A 24,935-nucleotide genomic window follows, 5' to 3' on the forward strand; every position below is an offset into this window, starting at 1 on the left:
GCGGCGCCCTGATGCAGCCCTCTCTCTCCCTCTGCAGGTATAAAATAAATAAATAAAAAGATAATAAAATAAAATAACGCTGCTAACTAAGGACCTCCATCGCTTCTGCAAAAGTAGCGAGGAGAGCAAACCCCAAAGACACAGGGAGCGGCCATCTTAGGAAAGGGCAGAGGCCACCCGCTTCCCTTCCTCTCGCAAAGCATTGTGGGAGGGCTATTAATTGTGGCTTTGGCGCTTAAGGCCAAGGGGCGGGTGCGGGGAGAAGTAGGGGGAAGAAGCACCAAAGAGGTACGAAAAGTAGAGAACAGCAACCGGTGCTGCCTGAGATGGAACTTCTTGGTTCGTTTAAATTTAATTATTATTATTACTATTACTATTATTATTACTACTACTACTACTACTACTATTATTATTATCATTATTATTATTACTATTATTATTTTATTGTTACACATTTGTTCATTTATTCATACCCCGCATTTTCCCCTGGCGTAATACACACACACATATTATATACATTATATATACAGTAATGTAATATTAAGACCTTATTCATGGAAGGCAATCGTACTCGGCTACGAGCGACCGCCGAAGGAGAAGATATAAAATATATCATATATATAATTCTATAATATAGCACAGCATGTTGATCTATAGTAATACAATTTTTAAAAAAACAAATGTGCAATATGTTATAAAATAATACATGCATTCTACACGATATAATAATACATATGCCATTGTTGTCTGCATCCGACTGCATCAGAAGACCATGAAGGGAGTGAAGTCAACCCGTTGGAGATTTATAGTTTTTAGCAATGCAATGCAATGCAACCCGGAACTTGGCTTCGTAGGTGTACCCGGAAGTTAGCTCGGCACGTGTGAGTCTGTTAATTGTAAGTTTATAGAGAAAACGCGGAAGCAAAGGGAACAGTAGATAGATATAGATATATATTTAAAGTAGAACCGGACATTGAATGATGAAACCACTGCTGCGACCGAGGTAATTTCAAATATTGTTATTATTATTATTATTATTATTATTATTATTATTATTATTATTATTTCCGCAGCGCCCTGCAAAAGGCGAGAGATTCGATTGCCCCGCCCTGCGCCCTGCGCCCGATCCTGTCCGCGCGCATCTGCCCGGAGGTTTCCAAAGGGCTGCTGGGCGGAAAGCGCAGCGCCGCCGCCCCCCAAGTAGAACCCCGGCGGGGCAAACTCGGCTCTTCCAGGGGTTCCCTCTCCCGACGCGCGGCTGCTGTGCTGGGCTTCATTCCGCCGAGGCTTACTCCCGAGTAAAACCACAAAGGAGAAGCGTGCCTGATCAGGATTCTGGAGCACCCCCACCCCAGCCCCGAACTCGCTTACCTCGAAGCAACCCCCGCTGGGTTCTCTTACGATTACAGACCTTTCCCAAGTGTCCCTAATTTTCCAGGGACGCCCCTAATTTAGAGAAGCCGTCCGGGTTTCTGATTTGATCCCACTTAAGATCAGTGCTTTTTCCACCCCCTAGAAAAAGGTGGTGCAGGAACTCCCACCGCCGCTTTTGGGAACGGACAACCCTCAGTTGCTGAGCTTCTTTCAAAAGGATGCCAAAGTGGTTGGGCTATTTTTTAGGGAGCCATCAAAGTGGTTGAGCTATTTTTAGGGAGCCATCAAAGTGGTTGAGCTATTTTTTTAGGGAGCTATCAAAGTGGTTGAGCTATTTTTAGGGAGCCATCAAAGTGGTTCAGCTATTTTTTTAGGGAGCTATCAAAGTGGTTGGGCTAATTTTTAGGGAGCCATCAAAGGGGGGGGGCTGTTTTTTAGGGAGCCATCAAAGGGGTTGGGCTATTTTTTTAGGGAGCCATCAAAGGGGGGGGGCTATTTTTTTAGGGAGCCATCAAAGTGGTTGGGCTATTTTTAGGGAGCTGATAACACACGCCGTGTCGCGCCTCCCTTATAGAGCTTCTTTCGGAAGAGAAGAGAATCGCTGAAAAAAGCGTGCGACATGCCAACTCCATCCAAATCTCCCTACTCAGAAAATGTGCCGCCTGCCCACAGCATCTGGATGATTATGGGCACAGAGAGGTGATGGAACCCTCAGGGCAGGTTCCGGAACAAAGTCCCGGAGTGTTCCGGCTGAAAAAAAGCCCTGCTTAGGATGTCCTTACTTTCATTGGAGAAATGTTAGAGGGTATGGAGTTATCCATGGGACATGGGTGGCGCTGTGGGTTAAACCACAGAGCCTAGGGCTTGCCGATCAGAAGGTCGGTGGTTCAAATCCCCGCAACGGGGTGAGCTCCCGTTGCTCGGTCGCTGCTCCTGCCCACCTAGCAGTTCGAAAGCACGCCAGTGCAATTAGATAAATAGGTACCACTCCGGCGGGAAGGTAAATGGCGTTTCCGTGCGCTGCTCTGGTTCACCAGAAGCGGCTTAGCCATGCTGGCCACATGACCCGGAAGCTGTACGCTGGCTCCCTTGGCCAATAAAGCGAGATGAGCGCCGCAACCCCAGAGTCGGCCATGACTGAACCTAATGGTCAGGGGTCCCTTTATGGAGTTATTCGACCTCCTCCAAGCCATCCGAAGGCAATCTTGCATGGGGAAGTGTTTTTTAAAAAATGTTTAATTATGTTTTTACATATGTTGGAAGCTGCCCAGAGTGATTGGGGCAACCCAGTAAGATGTACGGGGTATAAATACAGTGCTACCTCTGGTTACGTACTTGATTCGTTCCGGAGGTCCGCTCCTAACCTGAAACTGTTCTTAACCTGAGGTATCACTTTAGCTAATGAGGCCTCCCGCTGCTGCCGCACGATTTCTGTTCTCATCCTGAAGCAAAGTTCTTAACCCAAGGTACTATTTCTGGGTTAGCGGAGTCTGTAACCTGAAGCGTATGTAACCCGAGGTACCACTGTAGTCAAATTATTATAGAATGGGACGCGTCCCTATTTTCATCGGAGAAATGTTGGAGGGTATGGGGTTGTGTTGCCCCCTCCAAGTCTATCCTTTGAGACAGTGGCAAATGCTGTGGCTTGATCATAGAATTGTAGAGTTGGAAGGGACCCCCTGAGTCATCTAGTCCAACCCCCAGCTGTGCAGGAATCTTTTTGCCCAAATTGGGGCACGAACCCATTACCCTGAGAGTATCATGCTCTACCGGCTGAGCTACCTGGGAAACTGATCCTTGCTTGCTCCCAGCATTGCTATTATTATTATTTATTATTTATTATTATTATTATTATTATTATTATTATTATTATTATTATTATTATTACTGCTACTGCAAACTTCCCTAGCTCTTGTTCACACTCATTTTTTTAAAAGCAAACTGTAAAAGGGACTACCTTTTATAATAATTTATTATTATTATTTTAATGGTTGCCATCAATTGGATTTTAATTAATTTTTATAATGAAATGTTTTTAGAATGTTGCACTATTTTATTGTTGTTAGCTGCCCTGAGCCCGGCTTCAGCTGGGGAGGGCGGGATATAAATAAAATTTATTGTTATTATTATTATTATTATTATTATTATTACCACCTAGGATTTCTCAAAATTCCTTCCTCCTGATGGATCTCTCTTTTTTCCAATTTTTTAAATTGGTTTTCCAAATTTATAACAAACATAAACAACAAAAAAGGAAAACATTACAGTATAAAAAAGAAGCAAACAAACAGACAAACATTTATCCTAACTGTTATAATCCCACTTTTGTTACCATTGTTATATGACTTCCTCAAATCCCCCTAGCTGAGTTTCCCTATAACTCATTGTAGCAGTTTTCCAATACTGTTTTCAAATAAAATTAACTTGGTCAATTAACAACTTTCTTTCTTTTCATATTTACTTCTATCCATAGTGTTATGCAATTTAACATTTTTAACTCCTAGGCCAATCTGGTCCTCACAAGTCATTCTACTTATATTATCTTAGCATATTTAACTGAATAATCCTTAAATTTCTTCCATTCATCTTGGTACTCCTCCTCTTTCTGGTCGTGGATTTTGATGGACTTCTCTCTCTTTTCCTGATTCCCCTTCCTCTAAAGCGGAGGCTTGAAACTTCAAAGAGGCTTTTCTGCCCTGCAGAGATGAGCGCAGATAAGGACGGACAGCTTTGCAGGCCTCCGGATGGGAGAAAGACTGTCCTCGCTGCTGCTGAGGGAAATGAGAACAAACCGACTGGGCCAAAACCAGTTCCGGAAAGGCAGGTTTGCACTAGCCCCGGCATTGCAACTCTTACAGACAATACTAAGCGATTTAAGCTAAGTAGCAGCCAGGCCACCCAAGAAAGGTAAGTGCTTTCGTTAACCGCAGATTAATAGGGTTTAAAAATAAAGCCGAGGATTTGCTTATGTTTCTGTTTGATCAATTTGATTTGTGTGTTACCGCTTTGGGTAACGTCTAAGCTGCATTATGCATTATTTGTCATAGTAAAAGGTGGTAAGATTCAGAGATGAGAAATACACATATCCGTTCCCTTTGCCAGCTGCCCCTACACACACACATACACACACACACACACACACACACAGAGAGAGAGAGAGAGAGAGAGAGGAACATTTTGAATAGTTCACATACAAGCTTTGTAGTTGAATTCCTTCCCCTCCTCTCTGTAAAATGCCGGTGCAGAGAGAATAAAGTACTGTTTGTCTGACTGGCTCCCACAAACACACATGCGCTTCATAAATAGCGAAACTGCAAATAATCTTGATCATTTGATTTCTGTTTGTGTTGCACCCAGCAAGAGTAAATTCTGCTTTGTGTATGATCAGTTTCCTATTTTTAAAAAATCACTTGTGCGCATGCCATCTGTTTTGCTGTGCGTAGGCAAGATGTGAGACATTGTTCTGATGGTCTCTTGTAATTAAATTAGCACATATGTCAGCCTCATTACATACAATTACATGGATGTTCGGGGAAACACAAATTCCTACACACGAGTGCTTACTTCACCATATATAAAATATTGGGAAGGAGCTACAGTTGTCAGCATTCCCTAGGAATAATAATTTATAATAATAATAATTTATTATTTATACTCCGCCCATCTGGCTGAGTTTCCCCAGCCACTCTGGGCTTCCAATCAAGTGTTAAAAACAATACATCATTAAATATTTAAAACTTCCCTAAACAGGGCTGCCTTCAGATGTCTCTTAAAGATAAGATAGCTGCTTATTTCCTTCACATCTGAAGGGAGGGCGTTCCACAGGGCGGGTGCCACTACCAAGAAGGCCCTCTGTCTGTTTCCTTGTAACCTCACTTCTCGCAATGAGGGAACCTCCAGAAGGCCCTCGGCGCTGGATCTCAGTGTCCGGGCTGAACGATGGGGGTGGAGACACTCCTTCAGGTATACTGGGCCAAGGCCGTTTAGGGCTTTAAAGGTCAGCACCAACACTTTGAATTGCGCTTGGAAATGTACTGGGAGCCAATGCACATCTCTCAGGACTGGTGTTATGTAGTTCTGGCGGCCACTCCCAGTCACCAGTCTAGCTGCCGCATTCTGGATTAATTGAAGTTTCCGGGTCACCTTCAAAGGTAGCCCCACGTAGAGTGCATTGTAGTAGTCCAAGCAGGAGATAACTAGAGCATGCCCCACTCTGGCAAGACAGTCCGCAGGCACGTAGGGTCTCAGCCTGCGTACCAGGTGGAGCTGGTAGACAGCCGCCCTGGACACAGAATTAACCTGCGCCTCCATGGACAGCTGTGAGTCCAAAGAGAGATTTGCTGCTAAACCAGTGTGCCAATTGTAGCTCTCTTAGTTAAATAGGGGTCTCCTAACAACTTTCAGGACATTTAACAAACTACAGCTCCCAGGAGAGCAGGGCAATTAAAAGTGGTATGATAATGTCTTTAAATGTGCCATGCAGATGCAGCCATTTTTCCCTTGACTGTTGATTAACTTTCAAGGAGAGATGATGCAAAGATGTTTTGTAGGCACAGAGAGAATGTGAACATTTGAGGAGGGTGGTAAAATTGCTCGGATCAATTAATTAAAAAATATGGGGTGAGTGGAGGTTTGGTTTCTAAAATACTGAGATTATTAGCTGGGCACTTTCTGTAAAAATGTGATCAGCACGCCTATCGTGCAAGGACAATTCACATGCAGCAGGGACTGGTTGCAGATCCCTTTTGGGTTTATGCTCAATGGCAAGCTTGGGTTTTCTGCTCTGTAACTTGTGAAAAAACAGCTCTTCCTGGAATATTGAAGATGCCTGTTTTCTTTGCTTCAGGAAGCAAACTTCTACCACTTGTAGTTAGTGAGTTAATTTTGAATATACCGAAAGAGAAGAGAAACGGGAATATATGTGAAAAACAAGCCCACATTAATTACGGTTTACATTGTCTGGTTTTGGACTTTAAGGGGCTGATACAAATGAGTACTGATTTCATTATAAGAATATTGCAGACTAAATGCTGTGTCTACATCTGGGAGTTAAGACCACATGCAAGTTCAGTTAATTATGTGAAATGATGATCTTCAAATTAGGCTTGCTCGATTCAGACACCCCATCCCATGTTGCTTCATGTCTCATTTGGACTATTTGAACTGTGTAAGAGTGAATAAGCTTTTAAGCCTCACAGAGGCTTTTCATATATTTTTCTCATAGCCCTGGGATGTCACAGCCAATGGCGAGGAAGGCAACTGGTCCTTCCGTTACCGCAGAAGAGAAGCGGAAAAAAAGTATTTTTGGTATACAGTTTTCTAAAAACAAAAAGGAAAAATGCACTCCTCATGACAAAATGTCTTCCGTAAGTTCAAGCATGAGCTACAAAGGGAGCCCTGCATTGACCGTCAAAGAAGATGGCGGCAATTGTACAAAGAGGACCCAGACAGAGGTCTCAAAAGTATCTCGACCCCACCAAGATAATTCTCACAAAAGTAAAGAAAACCTGCCTGCCTCGCTCATCACTTACCCAATGGAATCGTCTGTAGACTAGTGAGTTTTTGTCATTAAAGTTTTGCTGAAGAAGCCTTTTCAGACCTGTGACTTGACTTTACCATATTTTTCCAGATGCTAAATAGGTAATAGAAGTTATTCTATTGGAAGAATGAGCAAGTTTCCATGTGCGATGGGTTCGTTCTTCAGACAAATGCAAAACGTGGTCCTTGCAAACTGTGTTTTGCGAATAGAAAGTTTGCTTGGAAAAACATGGGCTTTTCCTTCCTTTTCTAGCACAAATCTTCTCTTTTGCATGGTCTGCCTTAACTACCCTTTGATATTTACTTCTGCACCAGCACTAACCATGGTTAAGGCTAACCTGGTTGCTGCTTTAATCTAGAATTGCTAGGCCATTTCAAGCTTTGCTTTCAAATCCTGATCACAATTTAAACCTCAGTTCGCCTGTTCTTTCAAAGTGTTTCTTTGTATTGGGGGACCAATGGGTAAACCCATTTATTTTCAGCAAATCTTCGTGTTTGGTGTGTTGATACTGATTAACCTTGCAATCACCATGGTAAGTGTTCTGGTACCTGTAGAAAATAAGTAACCGCAGGATGAAGAAGCCAACCTAAAATTCTGATTTGATCCTTTGTTTGGGAAATAAGACGTTCTGATTACCCAGCCTCTCTTTCTAGGCCAAATCTTACAAGCCTAAGTACAAAACCTCTCAAATGTTCCTAGTAAAAGATAAAGTCGTATATTAAAATGTAAAACAACCAAAAGGGGGCTTAAGTGTTTTCCATTGTTTGGTGGCCAATATTACCACAGAAGTTAGAAATCTGATGTAACGAAAACTTCTGCCCATGTAGAATCCATTCGGGCATTTGAGATGCTAAATTGGTACCGCTCCAGCAGGAAAATAAACGGCGTTTCTGTGCGCTGCTCTGGTTTCACCAGAAGCGGCTTAGTCATGCTGGCCACATGACCTGGAAAAACTGTCTGCGGACAAATGCCGGCTCCCTTGGCCAGTAAAGCAAGATGAGCACCGCAACCCCAGAGCTGTTCGTGACTGGACTGAACTGTCAGGGGTCCTTTACCTTTAACTTTAGATGAATAGCAAACAGAGTAACCATTTGAGCAGAAGCAGTTCAAGTGTAGACTTGTCCAGTCACAAAAACAATAGCAAGTTTCCTCATACCCCCAAACGGATTGTTAATACCCCTCACTGAAGAAATGTACAAAAATTAAGCTTCACCCCCTAAAATGGCACGACCTAGTACCTCAGGCAGAACAATTGGCACCTTTTTAGAGCAACGTTGTACCCATTTCGCTTCCAGGGTGTGGAAAGACCAAGGGGTCAAGCCCTATGTGCAGGAAGCTGGCGAAAAGCAAGCTGGTGTAAGTTAAAGTCAGCATAAAGTTACACAACTCTAGCTCCATTCAGCAGTGGAGCTGCTGCTTGTCTGCCTACGCCTGGCAGAGAGGGAAACAAGCCTTTAAAATAAGGTGGTGCCTTGGTTCTCAAACTTAATCTGTTCCGGAAGTCCGTTCCAAAACCAAAGCGCTCCAAAACCAAGGCGCGCTTTCCCATAGAAAGTAATGCAAAATGGATTACAGTGGTACCTTGGCTTACATACGCTTCAGGTTACATACGCTTCAGGTTACACACTCCGCTAACCCAAAAATAGTGCTTCAGGTTAAAAACTTTGCTTCAGGATGAGAACAGAAATTGTGCTCCGGCGGCATGGCAGCAGCAGGAAGCCCAATTAGCTAAAGTGGTGCTTCAGGTTAAGAACAGTTTCAGGTTAAGAACGGACCTCCGGAACGAATTAAGTACTTAACCTGAGGTACCACTGTAATCCGTTCCAGACTTTTAAAAATAACCCTTAAAACAGCAATTTAACATGAATTTTACTATTTTAACGAGACCATTGATTCATAAAATGAAAGCAATAAACAATGTACTGTAATCACACAATCAGTAGCTGAACTGGGTTCCACACAGTCACAAAAACAAAACAAAAAAGCCACAAAAACGCAAAATAAGTAGCAAAAGCAGACAGACCTCAGCGTAACACTCAAATTGGAAGCGTAACATTCAAAACAGAGTATGTTCAGCTTCCGAAAAAAGTTTGCAAACCAGAACATTTACTTCTGGGTTTGCAGTCTTTGGGTTCCAAGTTGTTTGAGTACCAAGGCGTTTGAGAAACAAGATACCACTGTACTGCGTTGCTGGCTTAATTTATGCTAGGTTGCCAGGACATATGACTGAGTTGGAATGGGTTTGGGATCCAGCCTAACTCCACCCTCTCTTTAAGATCCACTAAACTTGGCTCATCAAGGATGGGGGAGATGCTCTGTAGTTACAGCTGAGCCAAAGATGGGAAATGGAGATCCACTGGATCCATTCATCCCAACAGATCTAGCTCCCATGGAAATTGCCCCCGTACTTGGCAGCTTGTCCAGGGCTTTGAAACAAATCAGATGAGGCGCCCAAACTTCTGACAAAAGCATACAGTGTTTCCAACTGTCCAAGCCTTCTTTCATTGAAAGGAGAGGTGTCGTTTTAGAGGCCGAGGCTGTTGGACAAATAAGCCAAATACCAGGACCTAAAAGCTACCTTTGTTTTTCAAGTCTCTGTCCATCACGGATTGCTGTCTTCTCCTGCCCAGTAGGATGACTTAGCATGCATTTTGATGGCGATGATGTACCTGCTCCTCCAACTTCCTTGCTGTTTGCTCCCCCGGCCACAGTAAGTACTTCTGAGATTAATTTTGGGGTTAGATTCCTTCGATAGCAACCTCTTTCTGGTGTTGGGACACTCTCCTTCAGAACAGCCACCACCTGAATTAGCCAAACTATCGGGTTGGATCCAGAGTCGCAGAAGCAAAAGAAAATCCCGCGGTGGCATGATTCTCTGGAGTGTTGCACAAGCCCCAGGAGAAGAGCTACAAATTCCAGATGGGCTTAGCACAAGTATAGACCAGAGATTGCGGAAGCTAGTGGATGCATATTGTTGTTGTTGTTTAGTTGTTTAGTCGTGTCCCGTGTTTAGACTCTTCGTGACCCCATGGACCAGAGCATGCCAGGCACTCCTGTCTTCCACTGCCTCCCACAGTTTGGTCAAACTCATGCTGGTAGCTTCGAGAACACTGTCCAACCATCTCGTCCTCTGTCGTCCCCTTCTCCTTGTGCCCTCCATCTTTCCCAGCATCAGGGTCTTTTCCAGGGAGTCTTCTCTTCTCATGAGGTGGCCAAAGTATTGGAGCCTCAGCTTCAGGATCTGTCCTTCCAGTGAGCACTCAGAGCTGATTTCCTTAAGAATGGAGAGGTTAGATCTTGCAGTCCGTGGGACTCTCAAGAGTCTCCTCCAGCACCATAATTCAAAAGCATCAATTCTTCGGCGATCAGCCTTCTTTATGGTCCAGCTCTCATTTCCATACATTACTACTGGGAAAACCATAGCTTTAACTATACAGATGCACATTGCTAGTTCTCTTTTCTTGTGTTAAGTTGGAAAAACGCTTTCTGCTCACAGAAAAGGGCTCCTGGAAGATCCACTATGGATCTAACCCAGGCTTCCTCAACCTCGACCCTCCAGATGTTTTGAAACTACAATTCCCAGCATCCCTGACCACTGGTCCTGCTAGCTAGGGATCATGGGAGTTGTAGGCCAAAAACATCTGGAGGGCCAAGGTTGAGGAACCCTGATCTATTGTATTTCTTCTTAATTTATATCCCACTTTTATTTATTTTATTCCATTCCATCACAATTATTCAACCTCCCAAATGTTCAACACCTCTTGCGACGGTTTGACCCCTTTCCATTTTAACAGTAAATATTCTACAAACAGGGACGCGGGTGGCACTGTGGGTTAAACCACAGAGTCTAGGACTTGCCGATCAGAAGGTCGGCGGTTCGGATCCCTGTGATGGGGTGAGCTCCCGTTGCTCGGTCCCTGCTCCTGCCAACCTAGCAGTTCAAAAGCACGTCAAAGTGCAAGTAGATAAATAGGTACCGCTCTGGCGAGAAGGTAAATGGCGTTTCCGTGCGCTGCTCTGGTTCGCCAGAAGCGGCTTAGTCATGCTGGCCACATGACTTGGAAGCTGTACGCCAGCTCCCTCGGCCAATAAAGCGAGATGAGCGCCGCAACCCCAGAGTCGGCCACGACTGGATCTAATGGTCAGGGATCCCTTTACCTTTACCTATTCTACAAACACACCTTCCGTATCTCCTCAAAATTTCTCCTGCGTATTCCCCGTCTTACCTTAATGGCTCATGTTAATTTATCATTAATAGCTACAGTGAGGGGGGGAAGTATTTGTTCACCTGCTAAATTTGCCCGTTTGCCCCCTGACGAAGATAGGGGATCAAATACTTATTTCACTCATTATAACGCACATCAATCTCTGACTTTTGTCTTCTGGGTTTCCGGGGGTTTTCCTGTTGTTATTTTGTCTCTTACAGCTACAATAAACCTACCATTAAAATTATGGACTGGTCATTTCTTCGTCAGAGGGCAAACAGGCAAATTTAGCAGGGGATCAAATTCAACAACCTTACCTAAAAGAGCTCAACAACTTATGTGTCCGAATTTTCACTTTTTGAAATATGGCAACTCTTAACTATTGTCTCCAATTTCAATTTCAATTCAGCCACCTAAAAGCCTGAATAAACATGAATGTTTTTGAATTCCTCCTGAAAGTTAATAATGGTGGAGACAGATGTGTCTCACTTGGGGGACATTCCACAACTTTAGGCGCGTTCCTGAGTCTCTTAGGATGCGGGCCATAATGTGTCCTAGATGTGATGACCTTGATGTGATGTAACCTTATGCTGATTGCCTTTCAAATTAAGCCCCATATGAATTCAGAAGGATGTTACTCCCAAGTATCCCAAGATTTCTATTTTACATGTGTGGGTTTGTTTGTTTTTTTTTTTTGTTTTAATGTAGCAGAAGCTTTGTTAGACTGCTTTTTGAATATAATGTGATTTTTTTATTTCCCTTCTTTTATGATTCCAAAGGTTTTGCCATCACCAACAAAATGCATTCTAAATCTGGGAGGCAACAATCTGATACTGTTAGAGATCTTAAGATCTTAAGAAAAGGTGTGTCTTCATTATTACTTGCTTTTGACTTTTTTTTTTTGCAACTTTTAAAGTTTTTTTATTTTCTTTTTTACTGTTGCTCAAATGAATGTACAGTTGACGCCCATTTGGTTGACTCCAACCAAGTCATTGTGTGAGCAGGTAGAATCGCATGAGCACTGAGGTCCAGCTCCGAGGGCCGTCTGGCAGTTCCCTCACTGCGAGAAGCGAGGGAACAGGGAACGTTTTCCACCCTGTGGAACGCCCTCCCATCAATTGTCAAGGAAATAAGTAATTATGTAAACTTTAGAAGACATCTGAAGGCAGCCCTGTACGGTCATACCTTGGTTCTCGAATGGCTTAGTTGACGAACAAATCAGCTCCCGAACATCGCAAACCCAGAAGTAAGTTTGCGAATGTTTTTCAGAAGCCGGAGGTCTGATGCAGCTTCCGTTTGACTGCAGGACGCTCCTTTCACCAATTGGAAGCTGCACCTTGGTTTTCAAACAGTTTTGGGAGTCGAACGGACTCCCAGAACGGATTCAGTTTGAGAACCAAGGTACGACTGTATAGGGAAGCTGTGCCGGGTGGCTTGGGCTAACAAAATTATTAAGGAAACTTCTTTTTTGCTCCTGACTCTCCACACCCAGATCTGCTCCAGAGGCTTGAAGGAGCAGAGATTGTCTTCTTCTTTTTTGTGGAACGACACTCAGGGGGAGGATGAGAGGGGAGGCAGAGTTCTGTTGTGCTTGCAGATAGTGTCCTGCTCATACGACGACTTCGTTGGATACAACCCACAATCGCAGAAAACAACCTTGTTTCTTATCAATAGCTCTTTACTCCAGGAATGGGAAATCTTTCTCAGCCCAAGGTTGACACTGGCTTTTAGGGAGTCTCCTAGGGCCTGCATGATGGTGGTGGGTGGGGCCAGAACCAAAAGTGGGCGGAGCAATAGGTGCAACTCTGCACTTTACCCATAAGGCTACATTCCACCCACACAAAATCCAGGGTTTTCTATACTGTACTTGCCTCTCCTCATTTATGCAACAGAGAGCCGTGATCATAATTCTAGAATGGTGGTGCCAAGGGCCAATTAGTGAGGCCACATCCTGTCCCTGGGCCAAAGGTTCCCCACTCCGGAGTTAACTCAAAGAAATGACTACAGATTAGCCCTTTGCCATTATGTGAAGTGTGTATTGATGTTGTTGCAGCGAGGAGGACATGTACCGTGATGCGGAAGAAATAGAGAGAGAAAAAGTATTGCTTGTGTGTGGGACAGGCTCCTCAGGTACATTTCAGCACTACGCATATAGAGCATGATATATTAGTTGAATTCTGTGTAAAGTAGAAGTCAGCAGCCTCTCTGTGAGCGTTGCCCTCAGGGGAGCAGCCTGCCACTTGCCAACCCCAGAGGAAATAACAGAACCTATAGCATCAGGACTTGGGGGGCAGTGGGACTGGAGCCTTGACTGCCCCCACCTTAATGCCTTGCAGCAAAAGGAGTTGTAAAGTTTCACCCCAAACACACCCTCATTCCCAGCGGTAGTCTATTACTGCCTTCTAGAGTAGGATTGGGTGATACAGCAACATATTACCCAATACCGGTTTGAACGTCCATATCGTGATACAGTGGAACCTCGGTTTTTTAGCGTCTTGGAAGCCGAATGCCGAAAACCCGGAAGTGAATGGTTCCGTTTTCGAACGCGCCTCAGAAGTTGAACGGCTTCTGAGGCAAGTTTCTCCATTTTAATTGCCGCCCGCCCATTGCGCCTCAGTTGTCAAATGTTTCGGAAGTCAAACGGTCTTCCGGAACGGATTACATTCGACCACGGAAGTTCCACTGTATCGGTTTCATAGCTTTTGATCTGGCAATATATCGCAAATCGTGATATGTGTTAGGGCTGGGCGATATTTCATCTAAAACCAGTTTGATGTCCGTATCATGATATTGTTTTCATGATTTTTGACCTGCCAATCTATTACAAATCGTGATGTCTGTGTGTGCGCGCACACGCGCTATGGAAAGAAACACAATGTGGGGAAAACTGTGAAGCCAGCCTCTGCATAGCTCCATCCTTTTTTCAGACATTGTGATATATCAATATATATTGCAGTGTTTAGCTGCTGATTCAGGTGGATAGCTGTGTTGACCTGTCATAGTCATAATAAATAAGATGAAAAATGAAAAAATATTTTTAAATAATTCCAGTGGCACCTTAAAGATCAACTAAATATAATACTCTGAAGCAGAGGAAACAAAGTGTGTATTACACACGAAAGCTCATATTTAGTTGATCTTTAAGGCGCCACTAGGGACGTGGGTGTTGCTGTGGGTTAAACCACAGACCCTAGGACTTGCTGATCAGAAGGTTGGCGGTTCGAATCCCCGCGACAGGGTGAGCTCCTGCCAACCTAGCAGTTTGAAAGCACGTCAAAGTGCAAGTAGATAAATAGGTACCGCTCCAGCGGGAAGGTAAACGGCGTTTCCGTGTGCTGCGCTGGTTTGCCAGAAGCGGCTTAGTCATGCTGGCCACATGACCCGGAAGCTGTACGCCAGCTCCCTTGGCCAATAAAGCAAGATGGGCGCCACAACCCCAGAGTCAGTCACAACTGGACCTAACGGTCCAGGGTCCCTTTACCTAAGGTGCCACTGGAATTATTAAAAATGATTTTTTCATATTTCATCTTTTTATTTATTATGATAATGTTTAGCTGGTGATACATCACGATGTTGAAAACCAGGTATCGCAGAAAGACTGCGATTAGCCTTTCCACGCAATCCCAACACAGCTAATCATGTAAAGCCAGGCTTCGCGTTGGAGGAAGCAAATATTAGACCAGAATATCCTAAAAGGGACAAGAGCAGTGTGGGTGGGCAGTCCTTCATCTCGACTTATTTATTTTCAAGGAAGATTTCCCTGCAAGTCTTGCCCCACACCCCACTAGTCCTGCACCCACCTGTGAGACACTCCTTTTGCTCGTGAGAAATAAGTGTGAGCTCTTTAGAGAAGACTTGATTAAATGTCAAAACGGAATAGATTGAAGAAGTTTAAGTAGTTTGTACCGAAGCTGATAAGCTTCCTGAGTGCCCTTCACCCAGGCTCAGGGGTCTTGCAGCCAAAGAGGCCTGCAATTTCCATAAATGTATATACAGATTGGCTTTTTTTTTTTGTAATGCAGAAGAGAACTGTGCTTCTTTTGACTTTCCCCAACTAAAATGGATTCTTTTTTTCCTAATTGCAATTCAGATTTTCCAGAAAATAAGCTAAGTGTGGAACCAGAAGTCGGCATCATGGATTATTGTCAAAAAGAATGGAGAGGAACCACCTCGCAGGCCAAATGTATAAGGAAGGTCTGATCTCATTTTCTTGCAATAGTTCATAGGCTTGTGTACAACAAAATCCTACCTGGAAGCAGAGTGGATTTGATTTAAAAATCACTAAGTCAGTAAGACTTGATTTAATTCATCTTTTTACAGAAAGACTCATTCTTGCTGGTATAACCTTAATATTTACAACCAGATGAGGGTTTCGTTTTTGGAATAATAAATTTTCAGAGTTGTTTTTACAGTTATATCAGAAATTATTGATTTGGTTATACTGTTAGAAATACGTAGACAAGTAATTATGAAATTATTGTGAGGTTTAATAAGTTAACTGTTTATATTTGGGCAACTTTTCTGCTGTACTTTATTGGAAGGAGAAAAACAATCATTTCCTTAATAACCATTTAAACAACTTATTTAACTAAAACAATAACATTATAGCATATGTAGGGCAGCTGTTTACCAGCTCCATCTGGTACGTAGGCTGAGACCCTATCTGCCTGTGGACTGTCTCGCCAGAGTGGTGCATGCTCTGGTTATCTCCCGCTTGGACTACTGCAATGCACTCTACGTGGGGCTACCTTTGAAGGTGACTCGGAAACTACAACTAATCCAGAATGCGGCAGCTAGACTGGTGACTGGGGGCGGCCGCCAAGACCATATAACACCGGTCTTGAAAGACCTACATTGGCTCCCAGTACGTTTCCGAGCACAATTCAAAGTGTTGGTGCTGACCTTTAAAGCCCTAAACGGCCTCGGTCCAGTATACCTGAAGGAGCGTCTCCACCCCCATCATTCTGCCCGGACGCTGAGATCCAGCGCCGAGGGCCTTCTGGAGGTTCCCTCATTGCGAGAAGTGAGGTTACAAGGAAACAGACAGAGGGCCTTCTCGGTAGTGGCGCCCGCCCTGTGGAACGCCCTTCCAGCAGATGTCAAAGCGATAAACAACTACCTGACATTCAGAAGACATCTTAAGGCAGCCCTGTTCAGGGAAGTTTTTAACGTGTGATATTTTACTGTATTTTTGGTTTCTATGGAAGCCGCCCAGAGTGGCTGGGGAGGCGCAGCCAGATGGGCGGGGTATAAATAATAAATTATTATTATTATTATTATTATTATTATTATTATTATTATTATTATGTATCCATGTTTGTTAACTGATGCAGTTAAATAAAAAAAAAACACTTAGACTGAGTTTTAGCACACATGAAAAACTTAAAACAAATCCTTATTTCCTGATGAATAGCCTTTGGACTGTAATGTAACTTAAATAGAAAACTATCTTTAGAAAGATTTTCCCTCCAAAAGCATTTTATCTTAAAAATCCGATTTAAATATAAAAAACCACCTGTTTTGTTTGTTTTTTAAATCATTGATTTTTTATCCACCCTGCCTGGAAGTAGACTCACTGACTACAGCAGATGTAAATTAGTTATAACTAAAGCCTATTGATTTTGATGGCCTACTCAAAGTATGGTTTGGTTGGCTACAACTCATCTTTTTTAAAAATAAGCAAATAAATGGATACTGTATATCCTTTAGGTGTTGTATTTCGCCTAAATATCCAATACCTAGACACTGATGTTTAGAATAGTTTCATTCTGTGTATTTTCATTTATTTAAAATATTTATAGGTTGCCTTTCTGAGCAGAATTCTCAAGGCTGTTTATTCAAATAATAGCTACTACTACTTGAACACTAAAAATTTCCAATTTAATCACGTTATTAATAAAAAGAACAATAATACATATTGAGCCTGGAAATGAAGCCATCAGCCAAAAGCAGCACTGTAGTGAGACAGAATATAATCTGGGAGTAAGCCACTGGAAACTAATAATAATAATAATAATAATAATAATAATAATAATAATAATAATAATAAATAATATTTATACTCCACCCATCTGACTGGGTTGCCCCAACTGCTCTGGGCGGCTTCCAACATATATAAAAGCATAATAAAACATCTAACATCCTTAAACAGGGTTGCCTTCAGATGTCTTCTAAAAGTTGTATAGTTATTTATCTCCTTGGCATCTGATGTGAGGGTGTTCCACAGGGTGGGCACCACTACTGAGAAGGCCCTCTGTCTGGTTCCCCGTAGCTTCACTTCTCGTAGCGAGGAAACTATGAGATATCTGAAGGAGCATCTCCACCTCCATCGTTCTGCCCGGACACTGAGGTCCAGTGCCGAGGGCCTTCTGGCGGTTCCCTCGCTACGAGAAGCCAAGTTACAGGGAACCAGGCAGAGGGCCTTCTCGGTAGTGGCACCCGCCCTGTGGAACGCCCTCCCACCAGATGTCAAAGAGAAAAACAACTACCAAACTTTTAGAAGACATCTAAAGGCAGCCCTGTTTGGGGAAGCTTTTAATGTTTAATAGGTTATTGTATTTTAGTGTTCTGTTGGAAGCTGCCCAGAGTGGCTGGGGAAACCCAGCCAGATGGGCGGGGTATAAATAATAATAATAATAATAATTATTATTATTATTATTATTATTATTATTATTATTATTATTATTGTCAAGCCTAAATGCAACAAGGGCATGAGTTACTGTGGCCTGATCTCTCCAGATAGAGTCACAGTGTGTGCTTCGTCATCTGAGGGACTGCAACCACACTGAGATTTCAAATTCTTGAGTGATGCTTCTATAAACCAGGCCTCATATTGGGCTCCAGCACATGAAGTTTTTGATTTATTTTTTGTTTGTTTGGGTGTGTGCATCTAATAGTAGTTTTTTGTTCTTCGCACAGGGCTACGAAGCAGTTTCACAGAAATTTATTTCGATAAGGAGAGTGCGAGGGGATAACTATTGCGCCGTCAGAGCGACGCTGTTTCAAGCCCTTAGCCAAGCTGTTCAGCTTCCTGACTGGCTTAAGAGAGAGGACATGATGTTGGTAGGTCGCCAACTTCCAGCACATCTCTAGATAGAACAAAACAATGGTAGCTTTTGCTTAGCAGGTATTTGTATAGGCTTGTTTGCCTGCCACAAATTATTTTTTAAGTAATACCTGTGCATTCAGAGGAGAAAACACAAAAGCAAAAGGCACACGACACAAGTTTTCTTTCTCATTGTACAGTATTCTAAAGTACCCATTCTGGTCAAAGAACCTTTGGCCAGCAGGAATTAGATGCCCTGATTAAATAAAAACATATCACTAGATAATGAGTTGCCTTGTCAAATTTCTGGTAAAGATTAACTTTTATCTTCTGAAAATTGTAGCTCCCAGAGAAACTGATGGAGAAATACGGTTGGATCGCGCAATGGCAGCTCAGGCAAAAATGGACCAGCAAAGTTGAAAACTTGGTGGATGAAATTAAAGACTGTTTAATGCTACTTAAAAGCAAGGTTTGACAAATTGTGCATTCTTAGCTCACCTTACTGTCAGTTCCACATTTCTAACTATTTGAAAACAAGCAATTGGGAGATTGGAATGAGCTGGGGACTAGATGGCCGTCCAATGATCAAGGCGGCAATTTCTGCACGTGCTGCAGAGGGAAGGACAGTCATGGCCAAACTTGGCCCTCCAGATGTTTTGGGACTACAACTCCCATCATCCCTAGCTAACAGGACCAGTGGTCAGGGACGATGGGAATTGTAGTCCCAAAACAACTGGAGGGCCAAGTTAGGAGAAGGGAAACTCTGATCCTAAACCTCCTCTGCCTTGTGAGATAGCTTCCGGAGAAGAGAAGGCTAAGGAGCAAAGCTTACACAAAGCCAGAGTGGAATCCCTAAGATGGCTGGATGGCGCCTTGTTTTTGTGTTTTATTATTATTATTATTACTACTCCAGCAACTTGTGCAGCCAAGCTGGTGCCAAATGTATTGTTCTGCTTTCCTTTGGACCACATCAGCAAGGCCGAGAGGGGTGGGGTGGTTTTGTTGCCTGGGCAGCCCAGGACCTCCCTACACACTGCCCAGGTTTGAGCCCCGGGGAGATCTCACAGCAGTTTGGCTTCACCGGCGGAGACACACTCTGTTGTCTCTTTGATTGAAACAAAGGACAGCAGTTTTAATCACACCACTTCAGCAAGAATCAATCCACACACTGAAACAGATTTCTCTGTGCATATTACCCTTCCAGTTGCTTTCCGGTGTTCACATGTTTGATGGGGAGAACAGATCGTTCTGGTGCCATGTTGGTACAATATTTATTGTAATTCTTGTTACTGGTTGCTGTTTAATAGATATTTTGCTCAGTAGTCATTAATGCTATGTTGGTGCAATGTTACTTATTATTTAATCATGACATTTTCTTTATGAATTTGATCTGTTCTGTCTAATGCTTTAGTTTATTTCAGCTGAAATTTAATTTCATGTAGCTATTACCGTACGTGATTTGGCACTCAGACTTGTTTGTGAAAGCGTCGCGCGCAATTATGAAATCAAGGTTTTGAAAATGATTAAGCCCTTGTCTTTTAACTCACCAATCAATTGAATAATCTCAGTTTTAAATGTTTATAGATTACCAACACCACAGTATAGATACTCTTATAAGATGCTAGCAGCACTTTGCTACTTGGCATTGCTTGTGAATTCTAAGAAGCCCCAAAATCATGGCAGTTTTGAAAGGTTCAGCCTTCGCTCTTGATTCGAAATGGTGTTCAGTCGCTTCCAAGTATAGAGAAGATCTATAGCTCCTTGATCTTCAGAACTGTCATGCAAAATTTGGGAACGCTATCTTAAGAGGTGTCCAAATGCATAGTGAAAAAACAACTTTCCAAAATATTGAGTAGAAGACTGAAGGAAGTTTGAGAACCTACAGTTGAATAGAAGCCCCACTAATTCTCCCCCTGTCCCCCAGTAATCATTTATATTTTCTCTCTCATTCCCTGCTACACTAATACATCACAACCAAATGAAACCCCCTGGCCTGCAACCTCACCAGTTTAATGTCGCCCTTTATGGATAAAAGGGACGCAGGTGATGCCGTGGGTTAAACTTGCCGATCAGAAGGTTGGCGGTTCGAATCCCCGCGACGGGGTGAGCTCCCATTGCTCGGTCCCTGCTCCTGCCAACCTAGCGGTTCGAAAGCACATCAAAGTGCAAGTAGATAAATAGATACCACTCCGGTGGGAAGGTAAACGGCGTTTCCGTGCGCTGCTCTGGTTCGCCAGAAGCGGCTTAGTCATGCTGGCCACATGACCCAGAAGCTGTCTGCGGACAAACGCTGGCTCCCTTGGCCAATAAAGCGAGATGAGCGCCGCAACCCCAGAGTCGTCCGCGACTGGACTTAACGGTCAGGGGTCCCTTTACCTTTACCTTTACCTTTATGGATAAAAGCTTTCACTGATGGTTTTAGAGATCTGAATCCAAGCTCTCCAGAAGGGATGCTGTATGCAGTGCTGTTTGCACTGGACTTTTATTTCCTGCTGTTATTCGTGCATCCCATTCATTCGTGTCTTTGCCTTTACAGTGGAAACGTGTGAGTGAAATGAAGGCCTTCGCCGAGAGGCAAGCGGCTTGCGATGAGCTTTTCAGAAGTGAGGAGGATGAATACAAACTCTACGAAGCTGTGAAATTTCTCATGCTCAATACGGCAATCCATTTGTACGAAGACAACGAGAAGGGGAAGGAGGTCCCCGTCTTCGCCTGGCTTCTCTTTGCCCGGGATACATCCAGCAATCCTTCCCAACTGATGGAAAACCACTTGAATCAACTCGGTCACACGGGAGGCCTTGAACAAGTAAGTTCCTCACGTTCGACCAAAACGGGATCTAACATCCGTTCCCTGCCGTTCATTAGGAGCAGGGGAAGCAGATGTTGATTTGGTGCAGTCCAGAACTCAACCTTTATATAGGCCCAAGCACGGCCTGCCAAGCAAAGTAGCAGGGAATCTCAAGGGAATCTCAAGTCTACAATTCTGACTTTGATGTTTCTCCTAATGCATAACCGAAATCTGTGGCCTTGCAATTTCCTCTCTCCTTTGGGCGTTTTCCTTAAGCAGAGGTTGGCCGGCTATCGGTCAGGGATGCTGAAGGTTGCATCCTGCACTGAGAAACGGGAATTGGACCAGAAGACCTCCAAGGTTCCTTCCAACTGCATGGATCACTGAAAAAACAAATCCAACTGGCATTTCCCTCTGAGTATATACCGTATTTTTTGCTCTATAAGACTCACTTTTTTCCTTCTAAAAAGTAAGGGGAAATGTGTGTGCGTCTTATGGAGCGAATGCAGGCTGCGCAGCTATCCCAGAAGCCAGAACAGCAAGAGGGATTGCTGCTTTCACTGCACAGCGATCCCTCTTGCTGATCTGGCTTCTGAGATTCAGAATATTTTTTTTCTTGTTTCCCTCCTCCCAAAACTAGGTGCGTCTTGTGGTCTGGTGCGTCTTATAGGGCAAAAAATATGGTAACTACAGGTGAAACTCGAAAAATTAGAATATCAGAATATTCATCAGCCATAATCATCACAATTATAACAAATTACGCCATAATCATCACAATTGTAACAAATAAAGGCTTGACATATCTCGCTTTGCATGTCATGAGTCTATCTCATATATTAGTTTCACCTTTTAAGTTGAATTACTGAAATAAATGAACTTTTCCACGATATTCTATTTTTTTGAGTTTCACCTGTACTCAGCAAGCTGCTACACAAAACAGCAGGGGCCCCGATCCAACAGAATGTATGTGCAGCAGCTAACCTGCTCACACCTTGTATGTGCAAGAGAAGCTGGGATCTTGCTGACAAGTTGTTTGGCAAAGAAAGGGGAGCATGGAGCAGTACTGAATAAATGCATAACTGCACACAGTTTTCTCCTGCACAGCTGATTGGCTGAAAGCATGGGCGTAGTCAGGACTTTTGTTGGCGGGAAAGAACCGACGTGATTGGTCAGTTAGTTAAGTATTTCAATTGTTTTACTCGATCTGTGGGGAGGGGGAGCAGCTGCCCTGCCATGGCTGAAAGCGAGCTTTTTCTTCTTCTTTTTTAAAAAAAATATTTATTTGGTTTTACAAATTACGGTTTAACAATCACATATCCAACATACAACATCAAGAGAAGATTCCGTAGAATCTCCTGGACTTCCTTCCTCCCCTTTGTGGGTCCTATTGTTAATCATTTCCTCCTGCATCTTTCATAATAATACAAATTTTTTACATCTCCATTATATCCAAAATTCACCATTAAACTACAAGTGTTATTTCAACCCTACTAACAATTTTAACTGTTTGCAATGGTTTTTAAGATAAATTATAAATTTGCCCCATTCTTTATTAAAGTTTTGGTTTCCTGATTTCTGATTCTTCCAGTCATTTTGGCCATTTCTTCGTCTTTTAACTTGGCCATGTAGACCATATCCTCTGGACCAGCCTGGAAGTTGTGTTCTCTTTGCTTGTATCGTTTCCCACCTAGATTGGGGTGGGTGTCTAGGCCTATTTCCAGAATAAAGGTAAAGGTAAAGGGACCCCTGACTATTGGGTGCAGTCGTGACCGACTCTGGGGTTGCGGCGCTCATCTCGCTTTGTTGGCTGAGGGAGCCGGCATACAGCTTCCGGGTCATGTGGCCAGCATGACTAAGCCGCTTCTGGCGAACCAGAGCAGTGCACGGAAACGCCGTTTACCTTCCTGCCGGAGCGGCACCTGTTTATCTACTTGCACTTTGACGTGCTTTCGAACTGCTAGGTGGGCAGGAGCAGGGACCGAGCAATGGCAGCTCACGCCGTTGCGGGGATTCGAACCGCCGACCTTCTGATTGGCAATTCCTAGGCTCTGTGGTTTAACCCACAGCGCCACCCGCGTCCCAGAATACATTTCCAGAATACATTTGGCCAAATTGGTTATTTGTCTTTTTAAATAATGCACGCAATTTTTTTTTCACTTTCTCCCCTTGATACCTAGGTGGAGATGTTTCTCCTGGCTTACGCCCTGCAGCACACCATCCAGGTCTATCGACTCTATAAGTACAACACAGATGAATTCATCACTCTTTACCCCAACGACCCAGAAGAGGCCTGGCCAATTGTAACCCTTATAACTGAAGATGACAGACATTATAATATTCCTGCTCGAGTCTGCGAAGAGACTAGTTTGTAAAAAAACCAAAACAAAAAACAAACAGGTGCGTAAATGGAATAAACAACTTAAAAGCAAATCTTCTTAGTTTCCGGTTTATTTTTTTTCCAGCAAAGGCAGTTAAATTTTCAACACTTTGGTGCAAACTTCTGAAATTAAAATCCTAATACAATGTACAGTGGTACTTCAGGTTACGTACTTAATTTGTTCCGGAGGTCCGTTCTTAACCTGAAACTGTTCTTAACCTGAAGCACCACTTTAGCTAATGGGGCCTCCTGCCGCTGCCACACTGCCGGAGTCCGATTTCTGTTCTCATCCTGAAGCAAAGTTCTTAACCTGAAGCACTATTTCTGGGTTAGCGGAGTCTGTAACCTGAAGCGTCTGTAACCTGAAGCGTATGTAACCTGAGGTACCACTGTAGTTCCAAGTATTTTTGTTTCACTAATAGGCAAAAATAGTTTGTTCTGTCTATTGGATAAATTTCTAAAAAAGGTTAATTTTTAACCAAGATGCAGCCATTCTCTTCCATGGGAAGCGATGATGCCCACTTCAAATGCAAGACGTGTCGCTTTCCAAAACAGGATTGGCCATGCAAATCAAGACACCGAAAGAATCAACTCAGAACTCACTTTTGCAATATTTGTGACCAAGCCCAGGAGATCCAAGTACAGAAGCAGTTTCTGTCCAGAGATGCTCTTATTGGATCTGGAGGCACATTGTGCGTGTCAATTTGCACACGTGGTCTCAAGACAGCATCCCCATTTGCGCTAATAATAATCATCATGATTTTATTATTTAATACCTCGCCCATCTGGCTGTAGGTGTGGCTTACGAGTTTGCATTTGCAATGCAGATGAGAATACACATCTCCCAGCCACTTCTCCCAAGCAATGGACGCGTTGCTGCATGTAACCATGTATGTGGAGTGGAGCCATTATGTGCAACTTAAGAGGTTGGTTGAAACATTGGTATGTTTTTCGTCCACAGGACACAGCTGCTCCGGTGACCTTAAGAGCTTCTAGGAGAAATGCAACAGGAAGCTTAGCGCTGATTACTCTTAATCCTCTTCAGGGTTATTTTAACCCCCACATTTGCAGGCAAGGAAAGGCTACGAGAGAGACCAGAGCTGCCCTGTTTTTACTGAACAATAATAATTTGAAAAATCTATTTAAACCAGACATTATAAGTTCATTTTAGGCTGGGTAGTTCACAAGTCTTTGTTTAATCTTTTGTAGTTTTCTCAGAAGACCCTCGGCACTGGACCTCAGTGTCCGGGAAGAACGATGGGGGCTTTGTAATCTGCCTGGACTTGGGGGGACTCAGTTCCTTGGGATGCTGGGCAGCAAAAGCCACCCCCCCCCCCATTTTTTAATATCATAATCCAAAAAGTTAAATGTCTGAATTTTGATGACTTTAGTCATTTCTTTAGGCTGAAGGAGAGGGAGAGAAGATTACAAGGAGTTTCCACAGAATCTGAGGGGGACTCTCTTTCCTTCAAGGTTTTTAAACAAAAGTTGGATGGTCATCTGTCATGTATGATTTAGTTGCCTGCACCGCAGAGGGTTGGACTAGATGACCCTCGGTGTCCCTTCCAACTCTATAATTCTGTCTCATAAATGGTGGTATAGTTGTC

The 24,935-nt window shown here is 43.3% G+C and overlaps 1 protein-coding gene across 2 annotated transcripts; it reads left to right on the forward strand.

Annotated features, from left to right (window-relative positions):
• The first annotated feature begins 876 nt into the window (after window positions 1-876).
• OTULIN (OTU deubiquitinase with linear linkage specificity) lies at window positions 877-23,381 on the forward strand. 2 transcript variants are annotated; one of them, XM_083624721.1, is made up of 9 exons: window positions 877-1,003; window positions 4,037-4,281; window positions 6,599-6,928; window positions 13,172-13,248; window positions 15,209-15,312; window positions 18,037-18,180; window positions 18,507-18,632; window positions 20,700-20,969; window positions 23,129-23,381. In XM_083624721.1, exons 2-9 carry the CDS (start codon window positions 4,079-4,081, stop codon window positions 23,321-23,323), a joined length of 1,449 nt encoding a protein of 482 aa, XP_083480847.1. In that variant the 5' UTR covers window positions 877-1,003; window positions 4,037-4,078; the 3' UTR covers window positions 23,324-23,381. The 2 variants fall into 2 exon arrangements, with proteins under 2 accessions (XP_083480847.1, XP_083480848.1); XM_083624722.1 differs by lacking the exon at window positions 6,599-6,928.
• Window positions 23,382-24,935: the final 1,554 nt, after the last annotated feature.

The sequence above is a fragment of the Podarcis filfolensis genome (assembly GCF_964270895.1).
Source record: "Podarcis filfolensis genome assembly, chromosome: 7".
Lineage (NCBI taxonomy): Eukaryota > Metazoa > Chordata > Lepidosauria > Squamata > Lacertidae > Podarcis > Podarcis filfolensis.